The following is a 12,737-nucleotide window of genomic DNA, read 5'->3' as shown; positions in this document are numbered from 1 at the left end:
TAATAGAAAGATTACCCATTGTGTTACCACTGCTGAAGGAAGAATCCCAACACAAAATCAAAATGTCTAAAAGAGGAGTTATTCTGTTTTGCAAAAGAATTACCAACAGAACTTACTTGATATCTTTTTTAGAGCAAGAAACCAAGTTCCTGGTAACTTACCCTATTACAGCAAATGCTGGCAGCTCTTGCAGATCAAAGGGGAAATCCATGCGAAAGTTAGTTCTGAATAGTGCTGTGATGGTAACTGTGAGAGAAGAAAGAGGTAGAAAAGGAAAGGGAATAATGAGGTAAAAGTTAAATGGCATAAAAGCTGGAAGCAGAGACAGGGGAATTAGTTATATATGTGTCGTATGGTTTCTTATTATGTACAATATTACAGATATGCAGACTGCTTTAATTTTAGTAATCTCAATTTTTAAATACTTGCAAACCTACCACTATTGATGATATAGGTTTGTTTTCAGAGTATATACACATACATTTTCTACAATCCCAGATTTGTACATACTTTTTTCTTCTACCACCCGTCGTCCAGTATTATACTGCATTATTGTAATGCTTTCCATGGAATCCGTTTATCGCCACACCTGCTTGGAACTCTGATAATTTTATCTCAAAGCATTTCTGCAGTAAGATGGCAAGTGCTTGCAGAAGAGTTAGCTGACGTACTCTATATGAATTTTCAATAGCTTAGATGTTCCACGTAAACGTTACAGGTAGATACGAATAGTGTGCATTAGGGAAGCAGCTCCGTCTACTTTCAAGTACATTAACTACCTCACAAAAAGGCACTGTTACTGAGTGACAATAGTACCCACACAGGAAACTAGTGCAAAGACATTATTTTACCTACTAAGTGCATAACTGCTGAGAGCAGACAAGACTAGAGATTGTGAAGATATCAGAGAGAGATCTGAGAAAAACTGCTGCATGAGCAATGACTGAAAAGACTTGTAACTGTTGTAAGAGAAGGAAATAAGAAAGAAAAGACATGAAAGGTAAGTTACGGCACGCATGATGAAAGACTGTAAAATAATGAATTACTGGTCTAAACAGGAGTTTCTGATTCTCTAATAAGGGATTCTTATTATTAAGGCAACACAAACAAAGCAAATTCAGAATTATGAACAAAAACCCCAGGATTTTTCATAGACAATTGGATCATGGAACATTTTAGTCCAGACAGTCACTGAAGCAGAATGTAGTGAGGTATTCACCCCGGTTATTAAAGCTGCTTGGATGATTTTGAAGAAGGGCAGGTTAGATAAGATGTTTCAGGATTAAGCTAATTTCAAATGATTTTAGAGATCAGCAGGGGCCTACAGTAGATGAAGTGAAGGATTGGGGATTATCTCCTGTTAGTTGCCTTCTTCTATTTTCCTCTGGAAAGAAGAGAGGCAAGTGTTTTTGTGACAGATCTGATGGTTGAATAACCCATGAGACAGTGTTTTGCAGGCAAAGATGCAGTTCCTTTTTACATTCAGAGCACAAATTGCCATCACTTTCTACATTCAAAAAGAATATTCAAGGCAAATAATGTTCTAGCACAATAAAATCCAATTCTGTGATGTCAAGAGAGAGTAAATTACAGCAATTTTAGAATGGGAAGAGCCCATGTGGAACTCAGATCAGTAAAATAAATAAAAGTGCAAGAACGAAGGATAAAGGCATTATAAGCAAGAAATTTACCTATGAATCGCAACCTTCTGTATCAACTGGAACCTCATTCCGGCAGTATCTGAATTGATTTCTCGAACACACCTGGTCTATGCTATTTCTGCCTGCACACATTTCAGTTGAAATGGTGTTTTTGTTGATTCGTTTTTTGTTTGTTTGTTTTTTAGTTGGTTGGTTTCTTCTTTTTCTATCAGAGCTGCAGTTTCGGTCCTCAGGACCTTCAGTCAGATCCAACCAGTTTCACAGCCTCCTAGTCATTTCATCACCTCAGTTTTCTAGACTACTGCTTGTTTTGTGTGCATCTAGCCAAGAGATGACCAAACCAGGCTGTGGTGTTTCCAGTGAACTGCATGCATTGCAATATGTATTACCCAATTTGTGGTGGGATATGTTTATATTTGCGGTCATGACATTATGCTGACTAAAGGCAAAAATCCCACCTGGGGACACTTCTTACTTGATTGGTACTCATACACAGTCTTTTTTCAGTCATATTCTGAAGAACTGGGATAAGTTGTGTTACACATTTAGTGATAGAAGATGCTTCCTTTTCTCTTTTCTTCTCTACTGTTAGATGTTCAATGTTTCAGTGTCATGGCAGAAGTCTCAAACATCCTGAAAGTTGAGGGCTTTGAGAAAGATGGAGAGAAAAAGAATATAAAGGACATTTGTACAAAGACAACAGGAATGATTTTAGCTTACCTGCATCCTTGTTCCAAACAGCAAGGACTCGGAAAATGAAGGCACTAAAGGTAGCTGCAAAGAAACCTCTCCAATAATTACGCACAGCAAAGTAAGTGGAAGTGACTTCAATGCTGAAAAGGACCCCTAAAAAGAGTTAGAAAAGGAGTAAAGTTAAAATCAGAAGTGCAGTGACAGAAGGACAAGAAATACTTCTAAATAGTCTTCTAAAGCAGTGATCTCAAAACTTCTTTGATTGTGTTACCCCATTGGTAAAGTATTTTTTGATTGTGTACATTTGTAAATTGTAGATTTGCAATACTGTACTAGTGCACTAGGTACATTATAAAGCACACACGAAAATAAAAACAATAAGATGATAACACGAGGAACATTCTATGATCCATTTATTTTATTAATTGTACAAAAAATTACTGTTCTCACTAAAAATATTATTATTAATATTTGTTCTTATTTTTGAAAATCATGGTTTAATTAGCTTGCAGTTGTAAGTTCAGTTTATATCCATATTTAGTTTTAATGGTTATCACAGTTGAAAAAGAGCCCTCACAAAGCCTGAAATGGGAGAAGCATAACTTTGGCTGCACTTACTAAATTAAAAAAAATATATATATAAATATATATTTTTGTATCTTTAACAAGTGTGTTCCAAACCCACTGAAAATTTTCCTTTGGAAGGTTTTTCAGTGGATTAGAAAACTCTTACAAGCTTTTCACGTGTACAGATGAGAGAGGTTTTATAAATGACACACAGTGTTTTCAGCAAGAAAATCATGAAATCTCCACAGCACAGCATCCCTCTGAAAAAGCATGTATTTTCTCACTCAGTGTTAAAATGGCACTTTCACCTCATAGGGACAGATTATGTGCTTCTGTTTTTAAAAGCATTTGCTGGGTAGCATATTGCTGTCAGCCACTTGTCATGACAGAAAAGATCAGGAAATTCAGAACACCTTTCTGTAAAAGAAAAATACTCAACTGATCTTTAAATTAGACAACTCTTTTAAGTCCTTTGCCATGAGATAACCTCTGAACTGCTGTGTGGTACAGATGATTTCCATGGTCATTCCTCACCTCACTACAGACTATTATAAATATCCTACTGTCTTAAGATTTTGTTTTTATGAAATTAACTACATCAGTGTTATCCTGTTGCACTTTGTGCACTTCTGGCTCTCCCTTTTTTGCTGCAGTATCTTGCTTCCGAGCCATGCAGCCAATGATTTTCATGTGCCAGTGCTGCTCCTGGTATAATTACACAAGAATCCTTTTCCAGGCAATGATACTGCACCATCAGTTGTTAAAATTGCACTGCTTTTCAATAAACCATTGCTTTTATGAAAGAAGTCATTTGCTGTTGAGAATATATCTTCTCTGGTAGGTCTTTCCTTCATGTATTTCACTACTGAAACAGAATCTAGCAAATACCAGAAGACAGGATAGAAACATCTGCACTTTCATCCATTCAGCTGGGTAGGCTGAAATACTTTGCAATACACTGAAAGGAGATGAACAAGTGAGGGCTCTACTATCAACCGCCTGTGTGATGGGACAACCAACCTTCATCCAGAACACCTCACAAACTGCACGTGACATGTGGACCAAGTGAAGGCATCAGTGCCAGTGTCACTGGCAAACCTGAATTTCTTTCTTATTTATTTATAGATAGAAAATAAGTGTAAGTAGACAGTCCAGCATTTTCTTCCCACAATGTAGTGGATTGTTTTGCAGACCTCTTGAGATGTGCATACCCTCAGTTTGGAAACAACTGTTCAGAAAAGCCATCACTTCATGCCCTTCAGAAAGATGACACGTAAAAGAAAGTCTGTGTAAGAAGAGGTTGGAGATTGGTGGCACTAAAGGCAAGCTTCTTTGTTTTAGGTATATGACAGATCAAATATAGGGTGCAGGAAATGGGGAAATGAGAAGTGGACTAGGCAGGAGATGATTTAGGTACCTGAGAAAAAGGAAACAGAACAGCCACTTGCCTCCAAGTGGTGTCCCAAAGCAGCAGCCAACACCCACAGCACAACCCACAGTCAGGACATCCGTGTAATAGTATGGCTGCTACTGGTAGAAGAGACAGAGAGAGACAAACAGAAACAAAGAAAAAAAGCAATGAATGACAGAATTAGCAGGTATGGCCCCATACTGTCACCCAGATCTGTCACTAATCTTACATCATCTACATTCTGGATGGCTGCAAAACATTCAGACAGATTCTATGTGGTACAAGACAGGAATACACTTGGAGTTGCATATTCAAGACATGAAGAGAAGGCAGCAATTCATCTTTCACTGAAACACACACATTTCTGTCGCTTCAGAAAGAATGTTTCATGAGATGTTCTTCAGAGCATGGAGCACACACATGTGTTTCACTCTCTCTTTTACTTTGGTAGGGAATTTCAGGTTGCACATGCCCCAGAATGTTTCAGAAGAGAAACACTCTCTGAGTTTGCATACAAAAGGCACAGGTTTATCCAGAACAGGGTATGGACAACGGCTGGAGAGTGAGTGGGTAACAGGTTACCTATTAAAGGATTGTGCTCTCCTGGTTAAATCACTAAAGTTGCAAGTTTATAAGCAATCACTGGGACAGTTTTGGAGAACATGGAAAGAGAGAGGGTCTTCTTCCACTCTCTAAGACTTGGAAGAGCAGTTGAAGGCCCTGACATGCCTGAGAATGATGTTGACCCTTATGGAGCAGATGGGTTTTGTTTCATGTTAACTAAATACTAGGTAGTGTCTAATATAAAGAACAACATGGTTAACACCTGTGTATTTGCTACTTTCTGCTATTACGTGTTCCTGAAGCAGTCTGTTATGACTTCCATGAGAGCTGACTTTTGAGAAAGGGTGTACATGGGCATTCTGAGCAGCCAGGGAGAATTCCAAGGGCAAAGGCAATGAATTCCTACTTACCTGAAAAAGTATTTGATAGAGCCTCAAAGAAGAGGTTTGTCAAGGCTATGGCTGCACAGCCCAACAAAAAAAAGAGCCATAGATTATTCTGACCCATAAGAGTCTTTCCACATTCACAGATTTGCCTTAGGTCACCTTTGAGTCCTACTAATGCTTCTGTGGCCTTAAACATCATCGTGTCCAGAATGGGAGTGAGTTTCAATTCAGTGTCTGGGACAGTGTGTGGGTTATGTTATAGCCCTTCAGGACAGCTTGTAACAAAGGTGTCATGGTTTTATGATTTTTGGTCATCAGTATTCCACACCATAACATCATGTAATGCACTGGGGGTGGGGTTTGATATCTGCCGAATGTTCGTCCGACGGAGAAGAACTACATTTCCCCAGGAGGCTTTGCGGTCAGCAAGGGGATATAACTCCATGCAAGGTCACCTGATCCTTCTTCTTCGCCTGCGCTTCGCTGTCTGCGCTTCGCTATCTGCGCTTCGCTGCCTGCGCTTCGCCATCTGCACTTTGCCGTCTGTACTTCAGTCACTCAACTGGACTGCACTTCTCACCCCAGCATTGTGGTGAGGTCTATACAATTCAAACAGATTCTCTCTCTCTCTCTCATTGTATTTTACTAATACTATATTTAGTAAAATCATTTGTTCCACCTCAGATTAGTGCTGTTATTTTCAAGTATTTTGGGGTCCCCTGCTTCCCCTTTCCCAGAGGCGCGGATCCGCAGATCCCTCCGCCCTGCTGGTCACGGAACTGGGCTGGACCAGCCCATAAACCGTTGACATTTTTGGTGGAGAATGCGGGCAACAGTTGCTTTCTAGCTGTTTAGACTCTCTGCTCTCGGAGAGTTCCGTTGGGAAAGCTTATCTGTTTTACCGCTACTCTCTGAAAACGTGACCTTGAGAACTCCAGGCGGACTGCCAGTATCGTAGGATATTTGTAAACTCTGAGCTTTACTATCTTGCCTCTGTAAAAAAGAAAAAAAAAAAAAAAATGCTTTCTGCAGTGAAACTGACTCTTAAAGGGCTGCACGCTGCTGCCTCTTCTTTCCTAATGCTCAAAACATACTGGGCATTAATTAAGCTGGCCACCTTGCTCTATGGAGCAATCGGCATATACAATCAATTGAAAACATGGGTGGAAATATGGACCTGGCACGTTCGTACAATGTGGCTTACAATTCCGGAGACAGCTGTCAATTTTACAGGACTGGGATTTTTTAAGGTTTCCAGTCTCACCTTTCAGCCTGTAATGCAGTTTTTGAATGAACACCTAGTCGCATTACTAATCTCCCTGAATGTATTGCTCATCATTTCACTCAGTATTAGTATTTATTATATTTTGAGGATGTCCTCCCCAAAACCAGAGAATACTGAGTGGCAGGGAGTGTGGAGAGGTCTGGGAAAGACTTTAGACAGATGGAAATCTTCAGTCTCATGGAACTTTACTCCAGAACACCTGAAAGACCCCGAGAGTCTAAACAGCTATTTAAGGCAGGAATGTTGCGGCTTGGGCAGTTCTGAGGAGGCACATATGATTTGGGGCCTGGCTAATGCTTATCGGGCCTTATTCAATACTATCCTGGAGAGAGAGAGAGCTTCTGAAATTGAAAGGGAGAGTCTCAGGGAAAAAGTTCAAAATGAGCGAGAGAGTCTCCTGCTCCAGAGGAAAAACCTCCGATCTGAGAGAGATGCCCTCCGAATTGAGAGAGACTCCCTGCAATCCAAGCTCGACAATCTTCAATCTCAACAACACACCCTCCAATCTGAGCTAGATACTGTCATAATCGAACGAAACAAGCTCCAAGCTGAACTGGAGGATGAGAGCATTGGAACTGACCAACCTGATCAACCACAGGAGGCACCACAATCGATGTCAGTTGCCCCTGTAAGAGGATGGAAAACAAAGCGAATCTCGACTCAGTTAGAAGAGAAAAAAGAGGAGGAAAGAGGTCCAGAGGAGTGGCTCCGAGGGCCAAGAGAAGCACCTCTGAGTCCAGGGGAGGGGCCCTCAGTAAGACCACGGTCACCAACACCTACAAGGGCAAGAAGTCCTGGAAGAGCAAGAGGTGAGCAAGATATTGTTACCTTTGTTGATCGATCTCTGAAAATGAATGAAATTCGAAGTCTGAGAAAAGACTTCTCACGCCACCCAAATGAGCCTATTGCTACTTGGTTACTTCGATGCTGGGACAATGGGGCCAACAGTGTGTGGCTAGATAGTAGAGAAGCTCGCCAACTGGGTGGCATTGCTAGGGACTCAGCCATTGACAGAGGTATTAGTACATGCCAGAACCAGGCCTTCACCCTCTGGAAGCGGATGTTGTTAGCTGTAAAAGAAAGATACCCCTTCAAAGACGATCTGATGCCTGAGAAGAAGAAATGGGCTGATATGGAAGAAGGCATCCGTTATTTGAGAGAATGTGCTGTGGTGGAAACACTACATAGCCCCGATTTCATTCCTGATGAGCCAGACCAAGAGCATGATCCCGAGAGAGCCAGGTGTACACCAAACATGTGGCGTACATTCACAAAGACTGCACCAGAAAGGTACGCCAGTACATTTGCAGCTATGTATGGCAGAGGGGAAAGAAGACCCCTTATAAATGAGTTGCTTAATAAACTTCAAGACTTTGAGTTACATTTAAGCCCTCTACGAGCTTGTGTTTCAGCCATTGAAAAAGTAGCTGAAAAGCTGGACAGAATGGAGAACAAACAAGAAGATATAATAGGTAAACTATCAATCGTGCCTGATGCCGATGAATACATGGTGGTAACAGATACATCCAATGAGGAACAGAATTCCCAAAACAGCCTACTTGAGGGGCTAATCAACTTGATTTCCTCCCAGTCAGTGTCATCCAACGTCTCAGCTATCAAAAGAAGACGTCCTCCTGCTCGAACAAGTGACAACAGTAAGACCACGTCACGTTTTGCCTTGTGGCATTACCTACGCAACCATGGAGAAGATATGAAGAAGTGGCATAAGCAACCTACTCCAGCACTTCAAGCACGGGTAAAAGAATTACAAGACAAATCAACCACCAAGGTGAACTTCTCCAGAAAGGTGATTGCTCCAGTTGCTGCAGACAACGGAGGTAACAAATAGAGGGGCCCTGCCCCCAGCCAGGGGGGGGAAAGGGATAATAGAGTTTATTGGACTGTGTGGATTAGATGGCCTGGCACATCAGAATCACTAAAATATAGGGCCCTGGTGGATACTGGTGCACAGTGCACTCTAATGCCCTCGAGTCACCAAGGGACAGAATCAATTTATATTCATGGGGTGACAGGAGGTTCCCAAGAACTGACTATGTTGGAGGCCGAAATCAGCCTCACTGGTAGAGACTGGCAAAAGCACCCTATTGTGACTGGCCCAGGGGCTCCATGTATACTTGGTATTGATTACCTCAGAAGGGGATATTTTAAGGATCCCAAAGGGTATCAATGGGCCTTTGGAATAGGTGCTGTAGACACAGGTGTTAAGCAGTTATCTGTTTTGCCTGGCCTATCAGAAGATCCATCTGTTGTGGGGTTGCTACAAGTGGAAGAGCAACAGGTACCGATAGCTACAAAAATGGTGCACAGACGGCAGTATCGCACCAACAGGGATTCCTTGCTCCCCATTCAGAAGTTAATTCATCAATTAGAGAATCAGGGAGTGATCAGCAAAACTCACTCGCCTTTTAACAGCCCCATATGGCCAGTGCGTAAAGCCAGTGGAGAATGGAGGCTGACGGTGGACTACCGTGGCCTGAATGAAGTTACACCCTCATTGAGTGCTGCTGTGCCAGATATGTTAGAACTCCAATACGAACTGGAGTCAAAAGCAGCTAAGTGGTATGCCACCATTGACATTGCTAACGCCTTTTTCTCCATTCCTTTGGCCAAAGAATGTAGGCCACAGTTTGCTTTCACATGGAGGGGCATTCAGTATACCTGGAACCGTTTGCCCCAGGGGTGGAAACATAGTCCAACCATTTGCCATGGGTTGATCCAAGATGCACTGGAACAGGGAGGTGCTCCTGAGCACTTACAGTACATTGATGACATCATTGTGTGGGGCAACACAGCAAAGGAAGTTTTTGAGAAAGGAGAGCAAATAATCCAGATCCTTCTCCGTGCTGGTTTTGCTATTAAGCGAAGCAAAGTGAAAGGACCTGCCCAGGAGATTCAGTTCCTAGGCATAAAGTGGCAAGATGGCCGTCGTCACATCCCGACAGATGTGATCGACAAAATCACTGCCATGTCTCCCCCCACTAATAAGAAAGAGACACAATCGTTTCTGGGTGTAGTGGGTTTTTGGAGAATGCATGTTCCAAACTACAGCCTCATTGTAAGCCCACTTTATCAGGTGACACGGAAGAAGAATGATTTTGTGTGGGGTCCTGAGCAGCAGCAGGCTTTTGAGCAGATTAAACAAGAGATAGCCCGTGCTGTGGCCCTGGGGCCAGTACGGATGGAACAGGATGTGAAGAACATCCTCTACACTGCTGCTGGAGAGAAAGGCCCCACTTGGAGTTTGTGGCAAAGAGCCTTAGGAGAGACCCGAGGCCGACCCTTGGGATTCTGGAGTCGAGCCTACAGGGGGTCGGAGGAGGGCTACACTCCAACTGAAAAGGAGATCTTAGCTGCGTATGAAGGGGTTCGGGCTGCTTCCGAAGTAGTCGGTACTGAAACACAGCTCCTTCTGGCACCTCGACTGCCAGTGCTGAACTGGATGTTCAAGGGAAAGTTTCCTTCCACCCATCATGCTACTGATGCCACTTGGAGTAAGTGGGTTGCGTTGATTACACAACGAGCACGGATGGGGAACCTCAGCCGTCCAGGAATCCTAGAAGTCATCATGGACTGGCCTGAAGGTAAAAAGTTTGGAACACCACCAGCAGAAGATGTATGTCGTGCTAAAGAAGCCCCACCATACAATGAATTACCAGAGAATGAAAAGAAATATGCCCTGTTCACAGATGGATCGTGTCGTATTGTGGGAAAGCATCGCAGATGGAAATCTGCTGTGTGGAGCCCCACACGACAAGTTGCAGAGGCCACCGAAGGGAAAGGAGAATCAAGCCAATTTGCAGAGGTAAAGGCTGTCCAACTGGCCTTAGATGTCGCTGAACGGGAGAGGTGGCCAATGCTCTATCTCTACACTGATTCATGGATGGTAGCAAATGCCTTATGGGGGTGGTTACAGCAGTGGGAGCAAAATAATTGGCAAAGAAAGGGCAAGCCTATTTGGGCTGCTGACCTATGGAAAGATATTGCTACCCGAACAAAAAATATGGTTATAAAGGTGCGTCATGTAGATGCTCATGTGCCCAAGAGTAGAGCTACAGAAGATCAGCGAAATAACCATCAGGTAGACCAAGCTGCCAGAATTGAGGTGGCTCAAATAGACCTGGACTGGCAGAACAAGGGTGAGTTATTTTTAGCTCGGTGGGCCCATGAGACCTCAGGTCATCAAGGGAGAGACGCAACATACAAATGGGCCAGAGACCGAGGGGTGGACTTAACTATGGATGCCATTGTACAAATCATTCATGACTGTGATACATGCGCCACAATTAAACAAGCTAAGAGGATGAAACCTCTCTGGGAGGAAGGGCGATGGCAAAAGTACAAATATGGGGAGGCATGGCAGGTTGATTATATCACTTTGCCACGATCTCGCAATGGTAAGCATTATGTGCTCACCATGGTGGAGGCAACAACCGGGTGGCTCGAAACATATGCAGTACCCCATGCTACCGCCCGAAACACCATATTAGGTCTGGAGAGGCAAATCCTGTGGCGACATGGCACCCCGGAAAGAATTGAGTCAGATAATGGGACTCATTTTAAAAATTCACTTGTGGATACTTGGGCCAGAGAACATGGCATCGAGTGGATTTATCATATCCCCTATCATGCACCAGCCTCTGGTAAGATCGAACGCTACAACGGGTTGTTAAAAACCATGTTGAAAGCAATGGGTGGCGGAACATTTAAACACTGGGAGAAGCATTTGGCAGAAGCCACCTGGCTGGTTAACACCAGAGGATCAATCAGTCAAGATGGTCCTACCCAATCCAGCTCCCTACATATTGTAGAGGGAGATAAGGTCCCTGTAGTACATGTAAAGAACATGTTAGGAAAAGCAGTTTGGGTTTTTCCTGCTTCTGGGAAGGGCAAACCTCTTCGCGGAACTGTCTTTGCCCAGGGACCTGGGTCCACCTGGTGGGTGATGCAGAAAAACGGGGATGTTCAGTGTGTACCACAAGGGAATTTGATGTTGGGGGAGTGCAGTCTGTAATCCCATGTGTTAAGCATGATGTAGTGATGTAGAATAAGGGGTGGAATGTCATGGTTTTATGATTTTTGGTCATCAGTATTCCACACCATAACATCATGTAATGCACTGGGGGTGGGGTTTGATATCTGCCAAATGTTCGTCCGACGGAGAAGAACTACATTTCCCCAGGAGGCTTTGCGGTCAGCAAGGGGATATAACTCCATGCAAGGTCACCTGATCCTTCTTCTTCGCCTGCGCTTCGCTGTCTGCGCTTCGCTATCTGCGCTTCGCTGCCTGCGCTTCGCCATCTGCACTTTGCCGTCTGTACTTCAGTCACTCAACTGGATTGCACTTCTCACCCCAGCATTGTGGTGAGGTCTATACAATTCAAACAGATTCTCTCTCTCTCTCTCATTGTATTTTACTAATACTATATTTAGTAAAATCATTTGTTCCACCTCAGATTAGTGCTGTTATTTTCAAGTATTTTGGGGTCCCCTGCTTCCCCTTTCCCAGAGGCGCGGATCCGCAGATCCCTCCGCCCTGCTGGTCACGGAACTGGGCTGGACCAGCCCATAAACCGTTGACAAAAGGGTACATATTACATGGTCTGCAGTATAGCAAGAGTTAAGTAGAGCTGTTTGAAAGTGCAAAAAGCCTGTTGAAACAGTGAAGTAACAGTAAAAGATGGCAAGAATCAAGCATGACATGGTATTACTCATTCCACCCACAGAGAACAGTCCATGGCATATGGCATCCCCCAGAGTGTGTGAGTGCCAATGCTATTTAATTTAGGAGTAGCCAGAGAGGCTAAAACAAGCAGACAAACAAAGAGTACCAGAGCGCACTCAGAAAAAGCAGAGCTGGGCATCTTTTGCTTGTAAAAGGCAAACTGGTTTTTCAAACACATTTTGAGGGATCCTCACTAAATACACGGGGTGGTGTTAACCAGCAACAACCTTAAAAAATTATAGTTGCAAATTATAACCTGGACTTAGGTCCAGGGAACAGAATTCTACAATTTGGTGTGATTCTGCAAGAGGAAATCAACTAGAGCTGTAAAAATTATGATAACTTTTAATTCATTCTTACACTACAATGCTGTCACAGACTCACAGCAAGTTTTTGCCTGGAAGGTATCCCCTTTTCCAGTTCCCTG

The 12,737-nt window shown here is 43.1% G+C and overlaps 1 protein-coding gene across 1 annotated transcript in view; it reads right to left on the bottom strand.

Moving 5' to 3' along the window:
* CLCN1 (chloride voltage-gated channel 1) overlaps nt 1–12,737 on the bottom strand; it is a gene marked incomplete at both ends in the record, with an annotated part of 42,949 nt that overhangs the window by 17,966 nt on the left and 12,246 nt on the right. Inside the window, 3 exons of the mRNA XM_079541350.1 lie at nt 162–246; nt 2,382–2,507; nt 4,370–4,448. Coding sequence (XP_079397476.1) covers nt 162–246; nt 2,382–2,507; nt 4,370–4,448 — 290 coding nt within the window. The remainder of the gene's footprint in view (nt 1–161; nt 247–2,381; nt 2,508–4,369; nt 4,449–12,737) is intronic.

Source organism: Tetrao urogallus (assembly GCF_951394365.1).
Source record: "Tetrao urogallus genome assembly, chromosome: 1".
NCBI lineage: Eukaryota > Metazoa > Chordata > Aves > Galliformes > Phasianidae > Tetrao > Tetrao urogallus.
The sequence above is the reverse complement of the archived record's forward strand: the minus strand, read 5'-3'. Positions and strand labels throughout refer to the sequence as shown.